The 20,097-nt window shown below is 51.3% G+C and overlaps 10 protein-coding genes across 10 annotated transcripts; 5 read left to right on the plus strand and 5 right to left on the minus strand.

The window, feature by feature from the left end:
* Positions 1-782: 782 nt before the first annotated feature.
* Positions 783-2,260, plus strand: P153DRAFT_434606 (MFS general substrate transporter; the record flags this gene model as incomplete). The annotated part of the gene is made up of 4 exons (XM_033673094.1): positions 783-972; positions 1,019-1,392; positions 1,445-1,808; positions 1,858-2,260. The coding sequence occupies exons 1-4, from the start codon at positions 800-802 to the stop codon at positions 2,258-2,260; spliced, it is 1,314 nt and encodes a 437-aa protein (XP_033519976.1). The 5' UTR covers positions 783-799.
* A 907-nt stretch (positions 2,261-3,167) lies between these two features.
* On the plus strand, positions 3,168-4,178 carry P153DRAFT_370229 (carbohydrate esterase family 1 protein). The gene has a single exon (XM_033668992.1). It carries the CDS (start codon positions 3,227-3,229, stop codon positions 4,133-4,135), a length of 909 nt encoding a protein of 302 aa, XP_033519977.1. The 5' UTR covers positions 3,168-3,226; the 3' UTR covers positions 4,136-4,178.
* A 46-nt stretch (positions 4,179-4,224) lies between these two features.
* On the minus strand, positions 4,225-6,477 carry P153DRAFT_400388 (glycoside hydrolase family 51 protein; the record flags this gene model as incomplete). Its single annotated transcript, XM_033671815.1, has 4 exons — positions 4,225-5,407; positions 5,461-5,650; positions 5,708-6,283; positions 6,340-6,477. 4 exons carry the CDS (start codon positions 6,475-6,477, stop codon positions 4,290-4,292), a joined length of 2,022 nt encoding a protein of 673 aa, XP_033519978.1. The 3' UTR covers positions 4,225-4,289.
* Positions 6,478-7,097: 620 nt separating this feature from the next.
* Positions 7,098-8,185, minus strand: P153DRAFT_400389 (terpenoid synthase; the record flags this gene model as incomplete). The annotated part of the gene is made up of 2 exons (XM_033671816.1): positions 7,098-7,593; positions 7,647-8,185. The coding sequence occupies 2 exons, from the start codon at positions 8,183-8,185 to the stop codon at positions 7,098-7,100; spliced, it is 1,035 nt and encodes a 344-aa protein (XP_033519979.1).
* An 813-nt stretch (positions 8,186-8,998) lies between these two features.
* On the minus strand, positions 8,999-10,972 carry P153DRAFT_348923 (cytochrome P450 oxidoreductase-like protein; the record flags this gene model as incomplete). Its single annotated transcript, XM_033666225.1, has 5 exons — positions 8,999-9,610; positions 9,662-10,134; positions 10,266-10,401; positions 10,453-10,737; positions 10,794-10,972. 5 exons carry the CDS (start codon positions 10,970-10,972, stop codon positions 9,121-9,123), a joined length of 1,563 nt encoding a protein of 520 aa, XP_033519980.1. The 3' UTR covers positions 8,999-9,120.
* A 1,549-nt stretch (positions 10,973-12,521) lies between these two features.
* On the plus strand, positions 12,522-14,191 carry P153DRAFT_370230 (amidohydrolase family protein-like protein). The gene has a single exon (XM_033668993.1). The coding sequence runs from the start codon at positions 12,526-12,528 to the stop codon at positions 14,146-14,148; it is 1,623 nt and encodes a 540-aa protein (XP_033519981.1). The 5' UTR covers positions 12,522-12,525; the 3' UTR covers positions 14,149-14,191.
* Positions 14,192-14,845: 654 nt separating this feature from the next.
* P153DRAFT_389738 (uncharacterized protein) lies at positions 14,846-17,125 on the plus strand (the record flags this gene model as incomplete). The annotated part of the gene is made up of 6 exons (XM_033670862.1): positions 14,846-14,964; positions 15,016-15,087; positions 15,139-15,570; positions 15,622-15,828; positions 15,877-16,139; positions 16,188-17,125. 6 exons carry the CDS (start codon positions 14,846-14,848, stop codon positions 17,123-17,125), a joined length of 2,031 nt encoding a protein of 676 aa, XP_033519982.1.
* A 498-nt stretch (positions 17,126-17,623) lies between these two features.
* P153DRAFT_116017 (uncharacterized protein) lies at positions 17,624-18,589 on the minus strand. The gene is made up of 3 exons (XM_033661941.1): positions 18,382-18,589; positions 17,859-18,348; positions 17,624-17,702 (listed from the first exon to the last, which is right to left on the minus strand). The coding sequence occupies exons 1-2, from the start codon at positions 18,464-18,466 to the stop codon at positions 18,041-18,043; spliced, it is 393 nt and encodes a 130-aa protein (XP_033519983.1). The 5' UTR covers positions 18,467-18,589; the 3' UTR covers positions 17,624-17,702; positions 17,859-18,040.
* P153DRAFT_389739 (uncharacterized protein) lies at positions 17,724-17,983 on the plus strand (the record flags this gene model as incomplete). The annotated part of the gene is made up of 2 exons (XM_033670863.1): positions 17,724-17,739; positions 17,799-17,983. 2 exons carry the CDS (start codon positions 17,724-17,726, stop codon positions 17,981-17,983), a joined length of 201 nt encoding a protein of 66 aa, XP_033519984.1.
* P153DRAFT_115891 (uncharacterized protein) lies at positions 18,348-20,096 on the minus strand. Its single transcript, XM_033661940.1, has one exon. The coding sequence runs from the start codon at positions 19,874-19,876 to the stop codon at positions 18,713-18,715; it is 1,164 nt and encodes a 387-aa protein (XP_033519985.1). The 5' UTR covers positions 19,877-20,096; the 3' UTR covers positions 18,348-18,712.
* Position 20,097: the final 1 nt, after the last annotated feature.

Below are 20,097 nucleotides of genomic sequence, written 5' to 3' on the forward strand. Positions count from 1 at the left end.
GAGATGTGGTTGCTTTGGGGGGTTTAGGTGGGCGGATGTTTGATTTGGGGGGGATGTGGAAGGGGGGTGGAATAGGGGTAGAAGGTTTGTTGTAAGGAACAGTGATGGTAGATTTGGAGTTACAGAGCGTGCAAAAGTAAAAAGTAATAACTTGTACTACGATAGAGAAGAATATTAGGAGATACCCGTTTCTTAGAAAGTATAAGATAGGCGACTGCTCAATGTGGCTGAGGTGCTTACTTTAGATTGAAGTTTTTGGATTTTGACGAGTTGTGTTGTCTTCAAGGCCTATCTTCAGGTTCAATACCTGTGTTGGTTATCTGTAGACTTATTTGCTCGTTGTTTGTGTCTCTCAAGCGTGGGATTCGTAGTCGAAAATGTAGACTAACAACGTTCATCAGTCTTAGTTTGGTTTAATGCGTCGCAGTTTTCCTTTCAGGACTGGATCTTGCTGAATCCCCCAATTCCTAAGAGGCAAAATGAAAAATAACACTCGGTGAGTATGATCGCGTGTGTACGTTACTTCCAGTCATGAACGAGTCTTCCACAAAAGAATGTGCCTTGGTAGTGTTAGTGCTCGGAGCAATGACGTAGTCAATCACCTAGCAAAAATAGCGGCTGATTTTTAAGGTACACTTTCCTCATTCTCGCTTAACGTGCCCGTACCTGCAGCGGTATGACCAACAGCATGCTAACATCACCGATCGATGTCTGGGTTGTAGACAGGGTATAAGTACCTTTGTCCTCTGAAATTCGGCCTCTTCCGATTGCAGCTTGGTATAGAAACAATTCAGAAAACATGCCAAACGAAACACAACCTTTGCTGAGAAGTCGCACGGACGAGAGGCGTTCACAACCACCCGCGCATGAGATTACTTCCCGGCCACAGAACAATGAAGACTACCCGGTTGATCATGGCTATGTGGCGTGGATACAAGTTCTGGGCGGCTTCATCCTATTTATGAACAGTTGGTGAGCATCCCAAACTTCCAGCGAATACAATTTTTGACACTTGCAGGGGTCTTCCCAATGCCTTTGGAGTGTTCCAAACGTATTATGTCGACACCTTGATGCCAGAGCAGGACGCTTCCACAATCGCGTGGATTGGATCGGTTCAGCTCTTTTTCACGACTATCGGGTGTCTTCCAAATGGCGTGTTGCTTGACCGTGGATATCTTAAAAGCCTCATTGCAGCAGGGACCATCCTCGAGGTTCTGGGACTCATCCTTACTTCATTCTTCAAGGGTTTTTGGCCAATCCTGTTCGCCCAAGGAGTTTGCATGGGTATTGGGAGTGGGTTTTTGGCGTTGATTCCTGTTGCCATCCTGGCCATGTTCTTTGAGAAGAAGAGGATGTTGGCGACTGGGCTGGCGTCGACGGGTGCCAGTGTTGGTAAGAGACTTGCCTTCGTTTTTTGCTTGCATAAGTGGCTAATTGTGCCTAGCCGGAATTGCCTACACGCTTGCCATGCGGTCCCTCTTCGTCAGCGTCGGCTTCTCGTGGGCTGTTCGCATACTCGCGCTCGTTATCCTGGCTACCAATGTCGTTGCCTTCCTCGTCATGCGACTCCAGCTCCAATACGGATCCAAGGGCTCGAAGTTTGGATTCCACCACTTCAAAGATCTGCCCTACACGGCCTTTGTGTGTGCGTTCACGCTCTTCGTAGCGTCGTCATTCGTCCCGTTCTTCTTCATTCAGGAGTATGCGCTGAATCTTGGAGTGTCAACTGACATGGCCTTCAATCTCCTGAGCATCATGAACGCCGCCAACATCTTCGGCCGATTCGTGCCCAACTACATCGCTGATAGGTGAGTACTTGAACAATGAACTCTTATCTGCACAACTGACAAGCAACAGATACGGCGGAGTGAACACCCTCCTCCCTCTCAGCATAGCGTGCATCATCACGCTCTGCATGCTTCCCCTGGCGCAAACACTACCTTCTCTGATCGCCATCAGCATCGTGTACGGTTTCCTTTCCGGTGGCGTCATCATCATCCCTGGACCTACAATCACCGACCTCTCCCCAAGTAATGCAGACATGGGAGTTCGACTAGGGCTCGCGTATCTCGTCGCAGCTTTTGGCGGACTTATCGGGAACCCGCTTGCTGGTGCAGTCAAGGGAGTCGGAGGAGATACAGTGCAGAACTTCCGTGGTGTTTGGTGGTGCGGTGCAGCGGTCATGAGTCTTGGTGTTGTTGCGTTGGTAGCGACGAGGTGGTTGAAGCTGGGCTCTGCGTTTGCGGTTGGTCGTGTATGAGCTCACAAGGGTGGGAGTTTCTTGGGGAGGTGGAATGGAGTTGTCGCGCTGAGGCAGGATTTCCGGAGCCGGGATGGGAGCGAACAGTATTGATCCTTACGTCTGTCGAAATCCTGCCATCTGGATCCCAGCGCGATACATGGAAGATTTGATCGGAAACTAACAACATCCTCCCAATTTGTTCCTCATCCAATTCCGTCCTCGCTAGCAGCAACCAGCTACCGTTTACCTAGTCGTCCTTCACTGCAAGGCTTATCTGGTATCTCCTCTACATACCGGTGCTAGTCTATGCAGTGACGATGGGTCGAGTGCGAACTACATCATTTTTGTATAACGGGGAGGGGTTTCTGCTACGATTGAAGTCGATTGCTAATACTGAATGCAAGACTCATCACCTTGCATCGTCGTCGCAAATACAGACATTAGCCAATTGGTCTGGATGAAAGGAGCAAAACATATGGCACATTCAAATTTGATAAAAGTGCGAACCTTCTCCATCTTCTAGTTGATGTGTTTAGCCTGAATTGCGACAATACACTGACTCGAGTAATGATCGACTACGATCCTTCATACTGTGTGTGTCGTCTTACAAGGGCAATCAGGCTTAATGGTCGGTCCACTTGGGTCAGACGAAAAACTGGAACTGCTAGGAAAGGACCACTTTTGCCACGCGAGCGGGGAACACGTTATAGTGGTTTTCATCTACCTCGAAAGTACTACAATCTCTCCGCGCTCAGACAGGTGAAGGAGAACAAACTCTACGCAGCTTGTGCTGACATATACGCAAGCAACAGGAGCATCATGCCGAACGCCCGACCAACGCACCAATCAGACCGAAGGACTAGTAAATTTGACGTCTCCTGTTCACATCCATGCGTAAGTACATCATAAACAAAAGGCAAGGTATAAAGAGCTCTCAAACGCCATGGCAGATGTTATCCAGAGACGACCAATCCACCACCCACCATGTTGCTCTTCAACCTCGCCCTCCTCGCCTCTGCAATAGCAGCCCAACTATCCTCCAACCTCACCCAAATCACAAACTTCGGCCCCAACCCCCGAAATGTATCAATGTACATCTACGTCCCCTCTCCCCTGCCCAAAAACGCGCCCATAATGGTCGTTCCCCACTGGTGCACGGGCACCGGCCCGCAAGTCTTCGCCTCTCGCCCCTACGCATCCCTCGGTGATCAATACGGTTTCATCTCCATCTACCCCTCCTCCGCAGACCCAGGTCACTGCTGGGACGTCAGCAGCAATCAATCCCTCACACATGAAGGAGGTGGGGATGCCCTCGGTATCGTGTCCATGGTGCGCTGGACGCTGCGGAAGTATGGCGCGGATAAGAACCGCGTGTTCGTCACCGGCACCAGCTCCGGCGCCATGATGACAAACGTCCTGGTGGGCAGCTACCCCGATGTGTTTGCCGCCGGCAGCGCCTTCGCCGGCGTGCCATTTGGATGTTTCGCAGGCAACGGGTATACGGTTTGGAACGACGACTGCGCTAAGGGACGGATCGTCAAGACGGGCAAGGAGTGGGCGGCGCTCGTCAAGGCGGCGTATCCCGGGTACAAGGGGTTCAGGCCGAAGATGCAGATCCTGCACGGCACGAACGATACCACACTGTACCCGCAGAATTTCAGGGAGGAGATCAAGCAGTGGACTACCGTGTTGGGCGTTAGTGAGATCCCAACGGAGACTAAGCGGGATACGCCGCAGGTGGGCTGGACGAGGACGCGGTATGGGAGGGAGGTTGAGGCGTATGAGGCTGCTAACGTCACGCATAATATTCCTGATCAGCCGGATGTGTTGATGGCGTTTTTCGATCTGAAGTGTAAGGGGGCGAGGTGCTTTTCGAGGGTTTCGGGGCATTAGATGGGAGAGGAGGACGAGATGTGTATATCTACGAAGATTGGGCTTTTGTGTAAATGAATAAAAGTTTCACTGATCAAAGACTCAGAGGAGCGACAAGATGTGACTAAACATTCATTGTTATACATCTATACTGCCACAGATTCCCACGTCTGTTCTACTCCTCTTCAATACCGGCACTATCTGTGTCCAGCACCGCGACGCTCAACTCAGGCATGCTGAACTCGAACACGCCGCCCAACCCAGCAGTCAAGATGCTCTTCGTTGTGTTGACGATGTTGACGCCCGTGAAGGGGTCGTTGTGCGCATACGGATCTGCGACCGTGTTTGTGAGAAGAGTGAGCGCAGCCTTGGTACCAGCCGTAACACCCTGGAAGTTCACCGACACGGGGACAACACTGCTGTTGGTTGTGTTGTAAACAGCGCCCTTCCAGACCATGGCGTCATTGCGAGCATGGTCCACACCCGCACCCCAGTACAGTGGGCCGTAGCTGGAGTTCGACGATGTTGGCAGGGTGTTCGAGATGGGGTGGTGTGCGAACAGCGACCAGCAGTACCACGTCACAGCCTTGGTGGTCATTTTTGGGTCGGCGGTGAATTGGATCAGTGTGATGGGCCACTGGAATCTGTTCTCGTTCTTGAGCACAGGCGCGTAGAAGGTTCCTGGGATGCGGTCTGAGTTGCGCTCGTAGCCGATGAGCGAGACGGCCTCGCCGACCGCGCCGATCCACCATGGGTATGGCTGCAATGGGCCGGCCCAGCGTGTTCCGCCGTTAGGATGGGTTGCGGCGACTTCACCGACGATGTGGCCAATGTCGTTGTCGAAGCGGTCGAATTCCTCGACAAGGTCATCTGGCTCGCGGTAGGGGTGGTAGTCGCCGATAGCCTTGGGTGTGCGCGAGAAGTTGAGACCCAATTCGTAGTTGGGGCCAGTCGTTGCTCCCTCGGGGGCGGGATCACTGCTAGCAGAAGACGCGATGACTTGAATGTCGGGGTACTTGGCCATAATGGCGTCGTAGAACATGGGGAAGCGGTAGGCTTTGTACGATTCCCATCCACCAGGGTAGCCGGCGAGCCAGTCTTCATTGCTAATCTCGACATAGTTGAGCTCGAAGGGCTCGGGGTGGCCAAGTGCCGCACGGCGCGCGCCCCATGTGGAGTTGGCGGGACCTCGTACGAATTCGATCTCATTGAGGGCGTCGTCAATGAACGGTTGCAAGTCCTCTTGACGTGTGTAGTTGCCATCCAGAGCTAGACCGCCCCAGATACCAATAACTGATTATTTGTTAGAATGCTTGATACATCAGAGTCGACACTCCAACACCTACCAGCCTGCATGTCCATATCCTCAGCCCACTCAAGGTATTCCATCATTCCAAGGCCGTTTGTTTGCTGGTAGGTCCAGACACCTTGGAAACCGGGACGCTCGTTGAGAGGACCTAAGCTGTTTTTCCAATCCCAGTGAGTATCGTTTGTAAGGCCTTCGAGCATGTTGCCACCAGGGAAGCGGAGGAAGTGCTGCAAATAATGTTAGCCCTACAATTGATATTGAGTGTTCGAAATAAAAAGACATACAGGGTTCATGTCAGCGAGAGCCTCTGCAATATCAATACGGAGACCATTCTTTCGGCCCTTGTATGTAGGTGGGAATAGACTGATCAGGTTGAAGTCCAAGAAACCAGCTGTAGTGCCCTTGGGATTGAAAGTAATGGCGAATGTGTTGTTAGAGTTTGGTGCATCCTTCTTAGGCACAAGCTCAAACTGGTGTTCGGTCCACTCATTCGCGACAGCCTTGGACTTGACATGGACTGCCCCGAATGTCTCGTTGGTCAGATTTGACTGCAATGAAGCAGTGAAGTGACCTTTGTACGCGCCCTTGACCCAGAAAGATCCCGTGTATTTCTGTTTCCTGACGTCCATTCCCCAGTAGCCTTCATTCTCGAAGCCAACTTTCCCAGTAGTATTACTGGCTGCTACTCGCATGGAGGCGGGCAAAGCTGCCGAGAGTGGCTTCTCCAATTGTTGGATGCTAAGGTTTGCATTGATGGGGTAGTAATGCGCCGTGGAGACTGGGAACGCCTTGCTGTACTGGAATGCCCGATTTTGGATCAACTCAGCGTAGATTCCGCCATCACCCGAATTGTTGATATCCTTCTGAAGTCAGCAACACGATAAACTAAGGCCACAACACCAAACTATCAACTCACCTCATGGAGGAAACCATAGCCATATTCATGCCCGAACTTTCCAGTGAGGTTGCCCCCAGAAGATTGCACATTGATGTTATAGGCGCTGGCTGACGCAACGCACACAGCAGCAACGAGAATCTGCTTTAGACGAGTCATTTTGACAACTCAAGAGAATGTGCTGGCCAAGAACAGAAGTGGGATCTACGGCGGCCTTTTGTATACCGCCAACTCCATCCTCGCGCGCGAATTTTCCGTGGCGGCCTGGCAGAGCCTTTTCCGTTCACGATCTCCACACGCTTTCGCCTCAACTCTTGGTAAAATTCTACCTCGAGGTATTGCTTTCCCGAAATATGCAGGTACGTCAATCTCATTGATGGCACCGATTGGAGGAAACGCGGGGATGTCACGCGGAGGAATTGCAGATCCATGTCGAACCCCGCCCCAAAAGTGACGTTAACGTTAGTAAACCCGTATTCAAAATGACTACCAAGACATGCCGAGCCTTGTCGGCTGAGGCTGCGGTTGTGGCCATGTGGCGCGTTTAGGATATGCTTGTGCTTATTGTGTGAAGCCTGTCGTTGAACTAGAGTTCGAGGACTCAATCTGAAACATCATTCCCGGGGTTTGTGGGGTCTCCACTTCCCCGCGTTGCCGAGGTCGTCTTTTCATGATGGTCACGAGTCATGCGTGTGGTATGACGTGGTATGCGTATCGATTCTAAAACAACAAAGATAGTATGTCATTCCTCTCAAAAGGCAAGATTCTGGAGAAAAACTTTACAACACAACCTTGAACTTGCGCCCGTCCCGATCGAATGCAGTCTTTGGAAGATACCTGGGAGCGTGGAAGGTGAAAATAAGCCCTCCGACAAGGATATCCTTGCAACCACGGATCAAAAGCTCGACGTCGCGCTGCACTCGTTCAGTTTCTCCGCCAACCGCTATCCTCAGACGTTGTTCCGCATCAAGGAGATCTTGCCACGAGAGCACAGCCATGTTAGACACCCTGTCAATAGCCTCTTGAGCGGTAAGGCCCTCGTGGTAGATCAAGATGGGCACGAGGGAGTCGATCTCGTTGTCGTCGATCTCTTTCTTAAGCGAGGCGATGTCGTTGCAAAGAAAGGAGCCCATCGAAACCTCACGAAAAAGGCGTAGAGTTGCTTCGTGCTTCCATATCCACGAGGGTAGCGACAGCTCGTAGGCCCATGCCATGATTGTGAGGCATGGCTCACACGCAACAGACACGAGTCGACCTTCAATATAGTCCTCCACGCTGGAAACCCCCGTAGTCGCTGAGCCTGAGCAGCGCGCACCGATTCGAGGTACTCGTAAAGCGATCGCGCGAACCTGTCCCGGTCTTCCATCGATTGACCCGTCTGCATGGCCCTTCCAATCTCAACAAAGGGTCCAGAGTTGTGCAACCGCCCTGGAGCCGGAGGTTCATTGTACATGTTTGGCTGGAGGCAACTTCGAATGAAAGTCATGGCATCATCGCAGTACGCTTCGGCTTTCTCACGGTCCTCAGTTAGAGATCCGCAGTCGACTTCGTCGTCCCAGAAAAAAAACCAGGCTACTAGAGACCCGAGGATCTTGAATCTGTCCGTGGGCACTCGGCCGAAAAAATGTCCGGCGCAGAAAGCACTGTCGACTTTACGTTGCTTCGTGCGTTCCTTCTCGGTCGGCACATATGTCTTAAGCCATTCTTCGAGATTGTGACGGAGTTGGTCTGTGGTGTCGTGTTTCTGCACAATCCAGCCAGCGTAGATCAACAGCAAATCTGGGACTTCGATTGTCTGTCCACGAACGCGTCTGATAAGCTCTGGTCGATGGTCTTTCGTCGCGCTGGTTATAACTGAGATGGCCATAATGTGTGTCTGGAACGCCGAGGAACAAAAGATAAGATGTTCGATGGTCTGTTGCTCAGGAGATGTTCGAACAAAGGAAGACGACAATGCCTTCCAATTGAGCAGAATATATTGATTCTAAGGTCACCGCGCCGTGAGCACACAGCGAGATACCACTACTCAATACCATTGCTCAATACCCTTGATTGTGGGGATGTTTGCTCTTCAGCAAGGGATGCCCTAAATCCTCAGATGGCTGTGCCGCATTTCGCTCCCTCGATATCAAACGCGACCATTACGAGGTCAATTTGGAATCGCGAAGCGACAACATCAATACTAACTCAATCTACCAAATGATTAGGGTCGTTTGCAGATAGCACCAGCACCGCACCTGACCTTGAGATGTGGATTCAACAACGAACTGCGAACGTGCTAACACATGGGCAATCGCAACGCCAAACCCTTGCGTTAGATTCGACGTATCGGAAGAGCAGCATTCGGCGATGGAATATGTAAGGGATGAAGTCAGTTCATCTGATATGCAAGGACAGTCGAAAAAGGTAGTTGTTGAAGGCATGATGCGCATGATATCGTAGCCGACACGCACTGGCCGTCTGCTCATCGCTTATCAAATATCTACGAACGAATAGCAGCAAATCCTGACGTTGAGAAGGATCGAGGTGGACCCGGAAGATACGGCCCCGGGACCACTCGTGCGTTGCGCAATGGTGCTTGGGTTGGAGACGCAATCACGACTGAAAGTCGGTGAGCCCAACACTTGTTGTTTTCATCTGCCTTGTCTCATAAACATGTCGTTCGCGAGCACAATGGGCGATAATTTTGATTCGTTGGGGAAAAGGTTATAGGTACCCGGGCGCAAGAACCCACTCAGCGTGGATTACATCATAAGTTCAATCATTGAACTACCTCGAGACGTGTTACATGAGCATGTCTTTTCACTCCCACTCCTTCAGTAGCTGCTCGATATCTCCAAGTTCTCTACGCACAACCTCCGCATGCTTTTCACTTCTCGGCGTAAACCTCATCTTGTAAGGCAGCGGAACTTGTACCATGCCAGCATCGTACGCTGTCGTATCAGGCTCAATTGGTTCCCCTTTCTCATCAAGTGCAGGTTCGATGTTGAACGCCCAGAGTAACTGCGCAACTATACGCCATTGCATGCGTTCAGCGAGATGAATTCCTACGCAGATACGTCGGCCGGCACCGTACGCATAGTGGTCACGATTTTCGTAGTCGGGGCTGCCAGCATATACCATTGCGAGCTTGGGGCGGTCGAGGAATCGATCGGGATTGTATGTTGAGGGGTCGGAATAGATACTGTAGTGAAGTGCGTACGGCGAGACAAAGATAGTGGCGCCTTTCGGAATCAGCATGCCGTTGTACCAGTCGTCTTGTGTCGCACGGTGGGGGACGCCTGGTGGGATGCTACAAGGTGATATCAGCATCGACAAGAGAGATATAGGTTGTGTAACATACACTGGTTGGATGCGCAACCCCTCTTTCACGATACAGTTGATGTACGGCAATTGATCGAAATCAGACCACTTGGGCGTTCGACTTGTTCCACACACGCGGTCCAGCTCGACTCGTGCCTTCTCTTGAACCTCGGGATTCTTAGCCAGGTAAAGAATAGTAGTCAAAGTAGACGTGGCTGTCGTGTCGGATGCGCCCATGTGTACAGCCCCCAGGAGGTTGTTGAACTGCGTGTCGTTCAGTGGCACATCAAACTTGACCTTCTCGTCCAGAATTCGATCGATCAAGGAATCTCGCTTGTCTCCTTTGCTACGCCGCGTTTCTACACGTTCTCGCGCCTCGGTCCAGGTTCCAGTCCCGATGCGATAGGTCTCCTTGGCAAGTTGACGCGCCGGACTCCATCGATCAGGTATGAGTCCGAGGAACGGGAACTGATCAACCGGTAGATATGAACCTGGTTCCACTGCTTTCGTCAACTGTTTGATTTGGGTTTAGCGTTTGTCAATGGAATCTTCAGGATGGCATGTGTCTTACCGGGTCCATGACAATGTAAGAAGCCTACGATCGTCAGTTGTGACACTCAAGATTGGAGAGAAAACCCACTCACCTGAGCCCAGAAGCTATCCCAGCTAGAGGCACGATTCCCAAATATCATGATACTTGCAACCGATCCAGTCGTCCGTTTGATACACGATCGAAACTCAGCTGGCTTTTCAAGCAGATCGTGCATTAGCGTAGTGATCCTACCTAATGTTAGAATTCAACCTCCCACCACTGCCAGGGAAAGGTCTTACTCGGCTTCCTGGATCGCAGCAAGCCCTGCGTCCAATCTCTGCGGCGCCAACATCTGGGAAGCTACTTTCCTACTCGACCGCCACCGGTCTCCAGACGGCATCAAAGCCAGGTTCTCATTGCGTAGAGCGAGAAACAACTGATGGTCGACCGGTCGATCAGCATAGATTGCACTTCGCTTGTCGACAAGGTCGTGAACAGCGCGCCGATCGTTGAGAACTACGATTGTTGACCTGCCGACTTTGAGAGAGAAAACGGTGCCGTATTTATCGCTCCATTCTTTGAACCTAGCAGCACACGTCAGCGTCGGAAAAACTTTTCAAACATCAGTCGGCATCCTTACTTGAGATGTATGTTCTTCGCTGGGATCAGGTGCGCATTTCCTAGGATTGGTATCGTTGGAGGGCCGGGCGGTAGATACTTCTCTCGACGGCCAAATCGAAGGAGTTTGAAGAGCAGGTATGCTATGCCGGTAGTTAACAATATCCAGGAGACAGAAGCTCGAGTAGGAAGTTCGGCCATGTTCCTGATGATGGGAATGGTAAAGCGAATGCTGGGACAAATATCTCGCCAGACGTTCAATTTATGTTGACCTGCAAAATCTCTTTGATGTCTGGGTGGGCACACTGCATGACAACCCTGATGGAAAATGCACACTGCGAGACGCTCCACCGTTCAGCCTGCCTGCAGTGGGTTGCTGACAGATGACAAGCTGGCGTGGATCGCCGTCTGACTGCATCTTCCGACACCACTATCATTGACCCTGATACAAAAGCTGTTAATTAACTCCATTCGTTACTTCCCAGCTTGTAACTCTTGAAGCCCGACTGATTGAGTCCGACTTGTTGCGACAACTCCTGGAAATGTAGTGTGTCGGAACTTGTGAAGTAGTCATACCATGCATTTAGCGACGGGAAGATCGTTTCCTCAAACCCCTTGCCCCAGAATTAATCTGGCAAAACTTTAATTGAACCCTACAAAGATGGATGCCTCATGGCCCAATCAGGTCTAGCTTACTGCATGAGATATGCGAACAATCATACGATCGAACAGCCTGTACTGTGATAATCTCGATTGGGAAAGAGGACGATCAATCAATCAATCAATTCGTGACAGCTCTGTCCTGCATTTATGTGACTGATTGCAGTATGCGCGTGCTTATTCAGAAAGCATTGGGAGATCCAAGATTGCTTACCCACCAAGTTCTTGCCAGTAATTAGCTAATTGGGCGCGGATGTAAAAGCCTCTGCCTATAGCGAGACTTTAGTATTATGTACCAACTTGTTACAGAATTGCCTACATAAATCCAGTCACATTGGAGTTTATTTCGTTGACATCATAAGCAAAATGGAGTGCTTAAGAAAGGAATGACCCAAACGAGGCGCTGGGTCTAACCAATTAGGAAGCCATACCGCTGTGTGGCCAAAATGGTAAGGTATATACCCACTCAACGTCAACTCCACTCTTTCATAAAAACTGCAAGGGCGTTCCTTAGCTAGATTTGTGTTTTGTTCGCTGCCAAATAGCATGCTCGCCCCGTTGTTATACGCTGGCCATCCCCACCTCTTTTTTGAGAGGCTCATCTCCTACTCGGCAGTAGTCAGTGAAGTTCGCGGATGATTTGCTTCGAAGCATGTTTCCGTATGCAGACCCCAGGAGAGACGAAGTTCGACATCGCGGGAGAAATGACTGCTAAGAACTCCATTGTCCCAGAGATACCGTCTGTGTCTATTTCTAGACTGGGTTTTGAGATTCAAGTTGTTCTGTTGCAATTCAGATTTTGATTAATCGCATTTGTGTATCTCAGGTGAACTTTAGAAGCTGGAGGTTGTGGGTGGACTTTCGCTCTGATGGTATTTCTCAAGGAACAGTCAGAGTGATGCATTGCCTTACTTCCAAGGTATACTTTGTCAGTGAATACAACCGTTGATAGGGTTATTTTCCGAGCCAAGACGTTAGAAGTAAGCGGTTCGTGACGGCCTTATTTCGGATCTCCGATACCGGATCTTAGTCCATCAGATAAGACCACTCATATGAACCTTCCCCTTCAAAGTCGACATCTTCAACATCCAACCATGAGTATCACTCTTTTGACTAACGGTCGTTTTTTCTATGGCGGCAACTCATCATCAGAGGCGGAATGGCATTCTGCAATGGCCATCCAAGACGGCAAAATCATCTTCATCGGTCGCGAAGATGCTCCAGAATTCCAATCATACCGTGATGACAGTGTGGAAATAAATGATCTCCAAGGACGCCATATACTACCGAGTTTCATCGATGGTCACATGCACTTCCTTATGCTTGGCCAATCACTACACAAGGTCGATCTAGACAACTGTGTTGATCTCGCGGAGATTCGGTCGCGGATCTCGAAATATGCAAAGGAACATCCACACAAACAGCGCATATTGTGCAAAGGTTGGATGCATAGTATGACGGCTGGCGAAGCAAAGGCCAGTATGTTGGATGATCTGGATTCCCGACCCATCTACATCGACTCCAAAGACCTCCATTCTGTATGGTGTAATAGCGCAGCACTGGAAGAAATGGGGATTCAAAGTATGGAGGATCCAGCTGGTGGCAAGATCGAACGAGATGCAGATGGGAAGGCGTCTGGTCTGTTGAGTGAGGCGTGTGTGTTGTTGATTGTGTGGCCGTACCTAGCACAAGTCTTGCCGATGGAGGACAAGTTCTCAGCATTGAGAGCGGCGATCAAGGCCTATCATGAAGTCGGGACCACGGGATGTATCGATATGGCGATGGATGAAAATGCTTGGGAAGCAATTCTTGCACTTCGAGAAGCTGAGGGCGGCGAGCTGCCGCTGAGAATCGCAGCGCACTGGTGCATCCTGCCCGGGGACGGAGAGGAACATCGGTTGCGACAAGTCGAGAGGGCTGTTGAGTTGAGTCGCCAGTTCAATACTAAAACGAGCCCAGATCTGAGGATTGTGGGTATCAAAGTGATCTGCGATGGGGTCATAGACGCCTGCACAGCCGCACTCGCAGAACCCTACACATCGAACGGCCACTTCGAAGGCCCCATCTGGACACCCGAGATGCTAGGCCCCGTAGTCAAGAAGGCTTGCGAAGCAGATCTGCAGTGTGCTCTGCATGCCATTGGAGATCAAGCCGTGCACAACGCCATCAACGTACTCGAAAAGTATGGTAAACCAGGCCAGAGGCACCGTATAGAGCACTTGGAGCTCACCGCGCCCGAAGATGCGAAACGACTGGGCCAGCTGGGAATCACTGCGAGTATACAGCCTGTTCACTCAGATCCCGCCATTCTCCGCGCTTGGCCCAAACTGCTTGGTCCTGAACGGCTCAAGCGCGCCTTTGCGTATTCAGACTTTGCGGACCACGGTGCGACTCTTGCCATCGGCTCAGACTCGCCTACAGCACCATATGCGCCTCTGCCAAATCTTTACGTGGCAACCACACGCAGGTCAGCAAGACAACCAGACGCGGATGATGCGCCTGTCAACGGAAATTTCAGGCTAGAGTTGGCACAAGCTGTGAGTGCGGCCACGGAAGGTGCCGCGTACTCTTGCTTTGCAGAGGGTAGGATTGGGAGCCTAGAGGTAGGAAAGTTGGCAGATTTTTGTGTCGTGGATACTCAGTGGAAGGACGAGGAGCTACTCAACGCGAAGGTGGTGGAAACATGGTTCGGCGGGCGAAAGGTGTTCCATACTTGAGATTGCTGGAGTCAGTGAATAATCTGACGCTTTTCGAATGCTATGCGACTGCCTGGAATCGAGGTTTGTATCAACATGGTGCTGAAGTCGTGACTGAACTCCAGTAAACACACCAAATCCTGCCATGGTTGGTGATAACAGCCAGACTTAAGACAAACGATCAACTCAAGCTGTTAAGTCGTCATCCAGCAAAGCTGAGCTAACCCGGCTGTATACATCCGCTCTGCAGGGCAAGGATTGGTACGGCAGTACAGCCTTACAAAGCCCGGGTGATCTTCATGCTGTGTGATTAAGCCTTCGGAGTTCAGGCCGTCGTCACGATGTGCTTGTTTGCTTGAATATCTGCTCACCATACATGTCCAAAACTCGATCCTTCTCAGGCCTCTCAGCCATGCATTGCTTCGGTTTGCGGGGTACGCGTAATCGCTGCCAGCCGCTCGATGCAACCTTGAACGACTAGTCGCTCTTTGGAAAAGAGCTTCAAGCTGGATACGCGCCAGAGTCATGTTCAACGGCTATCCCGAGGTTGTGGATGGAGTCACATCTGGCACCAATGGGGCGTAATCAGGCGGGTCAATGATCGCTTAGCGGCATGACGATGGCGGAATCCGTCTGAATTGATAACAATCTCTACGAGCTCTACACGTACGTACATTGAACACGGACACGGACTAGCAAATGCCGGCTGTCAAACGTCATGTCCCTCGCGCCACCAACGGGTAGCTCGCCGGCCGTGCACATCTCCAAGACGTGCCAGAACTGCTTCTCGCTTAAGATACGATGCGACCGAACACAACGACAGGACATTTGCGACAGGTGGGGAAGGACCCCCCAAAAGTAAGAAGGGGAAAGAACTTACGACGACAGGTGCGCGCGGCTGGAGAAGCAATGCGTGTTCCGGCCAGCCCGGCGGCGCGATAACTCGGCCAAGCGGGACTCGTATGCTGCCCGTCTTGTTGTTGTCTGTATCTGCCCTAACAGCCCTACCAGACGCATACACGCCCTCGAACAGCAGGTCCAAGATCTTCTGCGTCTGCAAAGGCCCGGCCCAACAATCCAGCAATCGCTGCCTGAAGGCACTGCTGTCTCGACATCCCCTAACGTAGACCCTGATGGCGACGTTATCGACGATGACCTTGTCTCGCTTGAAAAAGCGGACACGCTCGTGGAGATGTACAAGACAGACATGATGCCCCACTTTCCATTCGTCATCATACCCCCAAACCTCACAGGCAGCGACCTACGGCATACCAAGTCATTTCTCTTCCTTGCTATACTATCCGTCGCGTCCTTTCATGACCTGGGCACGCAAGAAAAGCTATGCCACCGCTTCAAGTACATGGTGAGCGAGAAGGTGTTGTTGGGCGGAGACGACTGCCTACAGTTGGAGTACCTCCAGGGGCTGCTCATAGTACTGGCATGGTATGCAACATATTGGTAGTCTTGCCCGATCTCTACTAATGATCGAGGCAGGAATCAATACCATGGACGAAGCAAGTACTACTCCCAATATCTCCAACTGGCCATCTCCATAGCCGTCGATATGCGGCTCGATCGCAAACCCATCAGACACAAATCCGCGAGCAACAAACGAGACCCCATCGCCGAAAAGATGGGCACGCCGACTTGGGGGCCAGAGGAGCAGCGGGCAGCAGCTGGTATATTTTACATATCGTCAACGTAAGGCGCATCTGGACCTAGGATGATCGTGGTGCTTATAAGATGCAGGATATCAAAGCTGCTTGACAAGATGAACACTTTTCAATGCACGCACTTCATCGAAGAAGGTTGCCTTGCGTTGCAACAACAGGCCGAATACAGGACAGACAAGGACCTGTACCATGTGATACGGCTGCAGCGCATTATTGAGAACATCGATAAGATTGCGACCGCGTCGACCTCAGACGCTGACGCACAGTCTTCATATCTCAATATGCGTTCAGAGCTGGAGGATTTTCGGGTCTATCTCTGCTCTGACGTTAGTGATAGTCGTAGGTAGATTCTACATGTGACTGTACGTTCTGGCTAATCCTGTATAGACCTCCTCTTTATGCAGTTTCATACAGCGAAACTCTTCCTCTACCAAGTCGCCTTCTTCGAGCGCAATCTCCAACATTCGCCGGAACTTCATCTGAATATCCTCTGCGAAGGCTTGGAAGGTGCTAAATCCTTTCTTGACCTCTACTTGTGGCTGCCACCAAAGTCAGAAATGGCTCTCACCAACTCCGAATGGATTCAGTTATCGTTCGGTGTGACGCTTGCTGCCAAATTCGCTATTGTTAGCAAAGACCCCAATGTGGAGCCTCATACACGAGACTTACGACATCGATTGAACATTGATCACGTCTTCCGACATCTTGTGCTGCGGATAGGAGCATTAGTGGGAAGAGCAGGAGACGGAGACAAAAGTAAAGACATATTCGTCTACTACGAACAACGTACGCGCAAGGTTCAGAAATGGTATGAGAAAATCATGCGAGCAACTGGAGCGAATAGCCCCAAGACGCCACCAGTTCCTTTTCAAGCCACCCCTGGCAATCATCAACAGACGCGTCCGCCACCATCGCAGACAGCAAATCCCGGCAAATCGACCGCATCGGCATCAAACGTACCACTGTCCACGACCTTTGCGCATCAGCAACCGCAAAACTACCCTCAAGGGCAACCGCAATCGTACCCACAGCATGACTACACCCAGCCGATTTTGTATCCACATGTGCCTCTGCCGACGACACAGGAACAACAAGTACCACTAGCCTCGATGGGCATGATACCCATGAGCTCTTACGATGCCTACAGTTCAGTACCCTCGATAGCGTTTCCTGACCTGATGAACGCGCAGGGCTGGGATAACATGTTCGCCATCCCCATGGAGCATGACGCGCTGATCTTCGATGTTAGCCAAGGTTATGGGTTGGGCATGGCGAGTCCGCCTAGTGACACGACTTCCACATGGGACAGTCCAAAGGGGCTCTAGAATCCAGATACCTGGGGTTTTTGAGAAAGGTACCGGTGTAGTTAGACTAATTTGGTAACCCATTTAACTAGTGCCCAGCCTGTTGAGGTTTCAGGCGATATTGCCACCTTGGCAATGTGTGTAACTCCAGACGAATAGTTTTCTCCCAGGTCCAACCATGTCTTGTCTGCCTACCGCATCGACCCTCGCGGTTCAACTTGCGGACCGTACCCTCGGCCATGATCGCCCTACTGTCCATGCACGCCTGCGGCTAACAGTGGGTCCACACATTCCGATCATGACAGCGTGAGGCGACCCGCCACCAACGATCCACAACGGCGTCATATCACACGACAAAGGGCTAAGGAAGAAGTCGGGACGAAATTTGCACGAGCTTTTCTCGCCTAGAAGACGATTCGGTGTAGATATTTTTCAAACAGGAGGTGAAGCGAGGCAAAAAAGTATAAGTAGATGGGAGGCACTTCTCCGCAAAGAATATCCTCATCACACCACCGCATCTCATATCAATCTTCGTACAACTCCAGACTTCAGTGTTCTCCCCGCAAAACTATTCTACGCGATTATCGACCAATCGAATCTACACTTCGCCAGCTTCGAAATGCCTACTTTCCAAGGTGCGTCTTTGCCATCACATCTCCCACGCACATACACCATACTAACATACCATCCTCAGACTCCATCCCCTCCACACCCGCGGGTCCCTCCTCATCCCCCACCCCCGCCTCCTCCAGACCCTCCACCTCAACCCAAGAGACGCTGCACGGCGCAGCCGCCGCTCTATCCGCGCACGGCCTCGACCTGTGCCCGCACTGCTTCCGCGAGATGAAGCACTGCGACGAGCGATTTGAGTTCGCATAGACAGCGACGGGGTTACGCCTGTTTGGAGTTTTCGGATCTTTGGTATTGGGGGAAATATTAACGACATGAATGATCGGATTCGGGGCGTTTTCGCATGGAATATTTGGTTTGGTGTGCATGGATGCATTGTTTGGTATACCCCCGCTCAGATATTTGATTTGGGGTGTGTGGACAGTGATGGACTTGTCTCGACTCAATTTTACGCTTTTTTGGACTTGTTGTGTTGTTGTGTTTGTTGTGTTGATGTGGGGTTTGATGTGCTGGTTCTGGCCGCTGACAGAAGTTTCCCGACGATATGTTTTGAGTGGCGAAAGTCGCAAGGCTTTCAGTCAGAGTAGGATGTGGGGATGTGCGAGGAAGACAGACTGGGAAACGATGGGATTATGGCTAGTTGGGACAGAAAGAAAGTACGCGAAGAAAGTCGGAGATTGAATATGAGAACGCATGGGATGAACACGGAGAAACGCAGAAGGAAAGTGACATATTGATTGTTGATGACCTATTTTAACCGCTGGAAAAAAAACAATGAGACAGAAAGTCCAGTCCGGCCAAATCAGCGTCGCACACTACAAATATTGTTCTAAGAAGAGTCAAAAGGAAATGCTATTTTGGAGCGTAGAACACCGGATAGACAGTGCTCTGCGGACTGCGCGTAGATGCCGATAAGTTCCGAAGATGGATCAAGACAGGAAAGAGATGTGATGAAATGAAAAGGAAAATGACCAAAGCTTAGTAACGTCCATAGCCGGGGCCATAGGTATTCCCGCCACGAGGGCCCTGCTGACCGTATGAGTCGCGAGAGCCCTGCCTACCATGCGGGTCGCGAGGAAACTCAGGGAATGGAAAGCCCTCGAGAAGGCAAAATATGCCTCCACCACGAGACTCGAATTGATCGTTTGAACCGCGAAGAAAGGTGCGGAAGAGGAGGTCCTCTGCAAGATCGAAGGCGTACATGCCCGTCTCGCGACGATTAGAAGGGCGTCGAGATTCATCCACATGGTAGTGATACGGTGTCTGTCTGCCCATTTGCATCTCAGGCGCAGTGCCCGCGCTGGTAAAACCGCTGTTGTAATACTGAGAACGTGAACTAGAAGTAGGCGGAAGGCGACTACCGCCACCCGGCAGACGAGGAGCAGCAGCAGACGGCTGACGGTATCCGTGAATATTCGTACCCTCTTGGCCACGATGGCTCGGAACAGGAACATGTGCAGGTGCACGCGCATCCCTCCTCGGCCCACGCTCCCTCACACGCTCTATCTCGTCAACCATGCGCTGGAAGTCCGCGTCGCTCAACTTCGGATTGTTGGGATCAAACACGAAGAGGAAGTTCTTGTAGTCGGTCATGCGCTGCATGGAGCCACGACACACGGGACAAACGCAGTCGCCGCCGTTCAGACCACCCTCCTCGTAGTGCGCGGTCGTGCAGCGCTTGCATAGCGTGTGGCCGCAGGGCAGGTTGATGATGGGGTTGGGGGTGTCGTCTAGGCAGATGGGGCAGGTGAAGTTTGGTGTTGATTTGATGCGCTGTGCGACTTGTGGCGGGATGTGCTGCGTCCACATCTCGATGCCGGCGCGGCAGAAGCGATGGGCGAGATCGGCATTTCTAGCAGGGCGTCGGACGGAAGCTGAGCGAGGGGAAGACGATGTATCTGCAGGGGTATGGCGCCGACTTGAGGGGGGGAACATAGCCATACCGTGAGGCTGACGGGGTGGGTCGCCGTAATCGTACCTGGAGTTGGAATATGACATGATCTTAGCGAGTGGGTTCCAGAGAAGCTTGTGAGTATAGGTTGGTCTGAAGGTTGATCTAGTTGATTGTAGGAATCGAATGTAGTGCTCTCGTGGACTTAAGTAGAAGAGCAGAGCTGTATCATATACCTCATGAGTGGCCATCTGACAGTGAACTTCATCAAGTGACACGCGGCTCGGAAGACGTGTAGTGAAGACAAAAGAGCTGGTGAGACGAGCTCATGGCACGATCGGAAAATCGCGCGATTGCTCTGCTACGCGAAGCTGATGGAGTGGAAAGGCGTGGAATGCGTTTCACTAGTCGTGTTCGTCCAGCATCGAAACAAACGAACATTCATTGAGAAAGATGGAAAGGAGGTGTTGGA

The sequence above is a fragment of the Dothidotthia symphoricarpi genome, assembly GCF_010015815.1.
Source record: "Dothidotthia symphoricarpi CBS 119687 unplaced genomic scaffold P153scaffold_20, whole genome shotgun sequence".
Taxonomy (NCBI): domain Eukaryota; kingdom Fungi; phylum Ascomycota; class Dothideomycetes; order Pleosporales; family Dothidotthiaceae; genus Dothidotthia; species Dothidotthia symphoricarpi.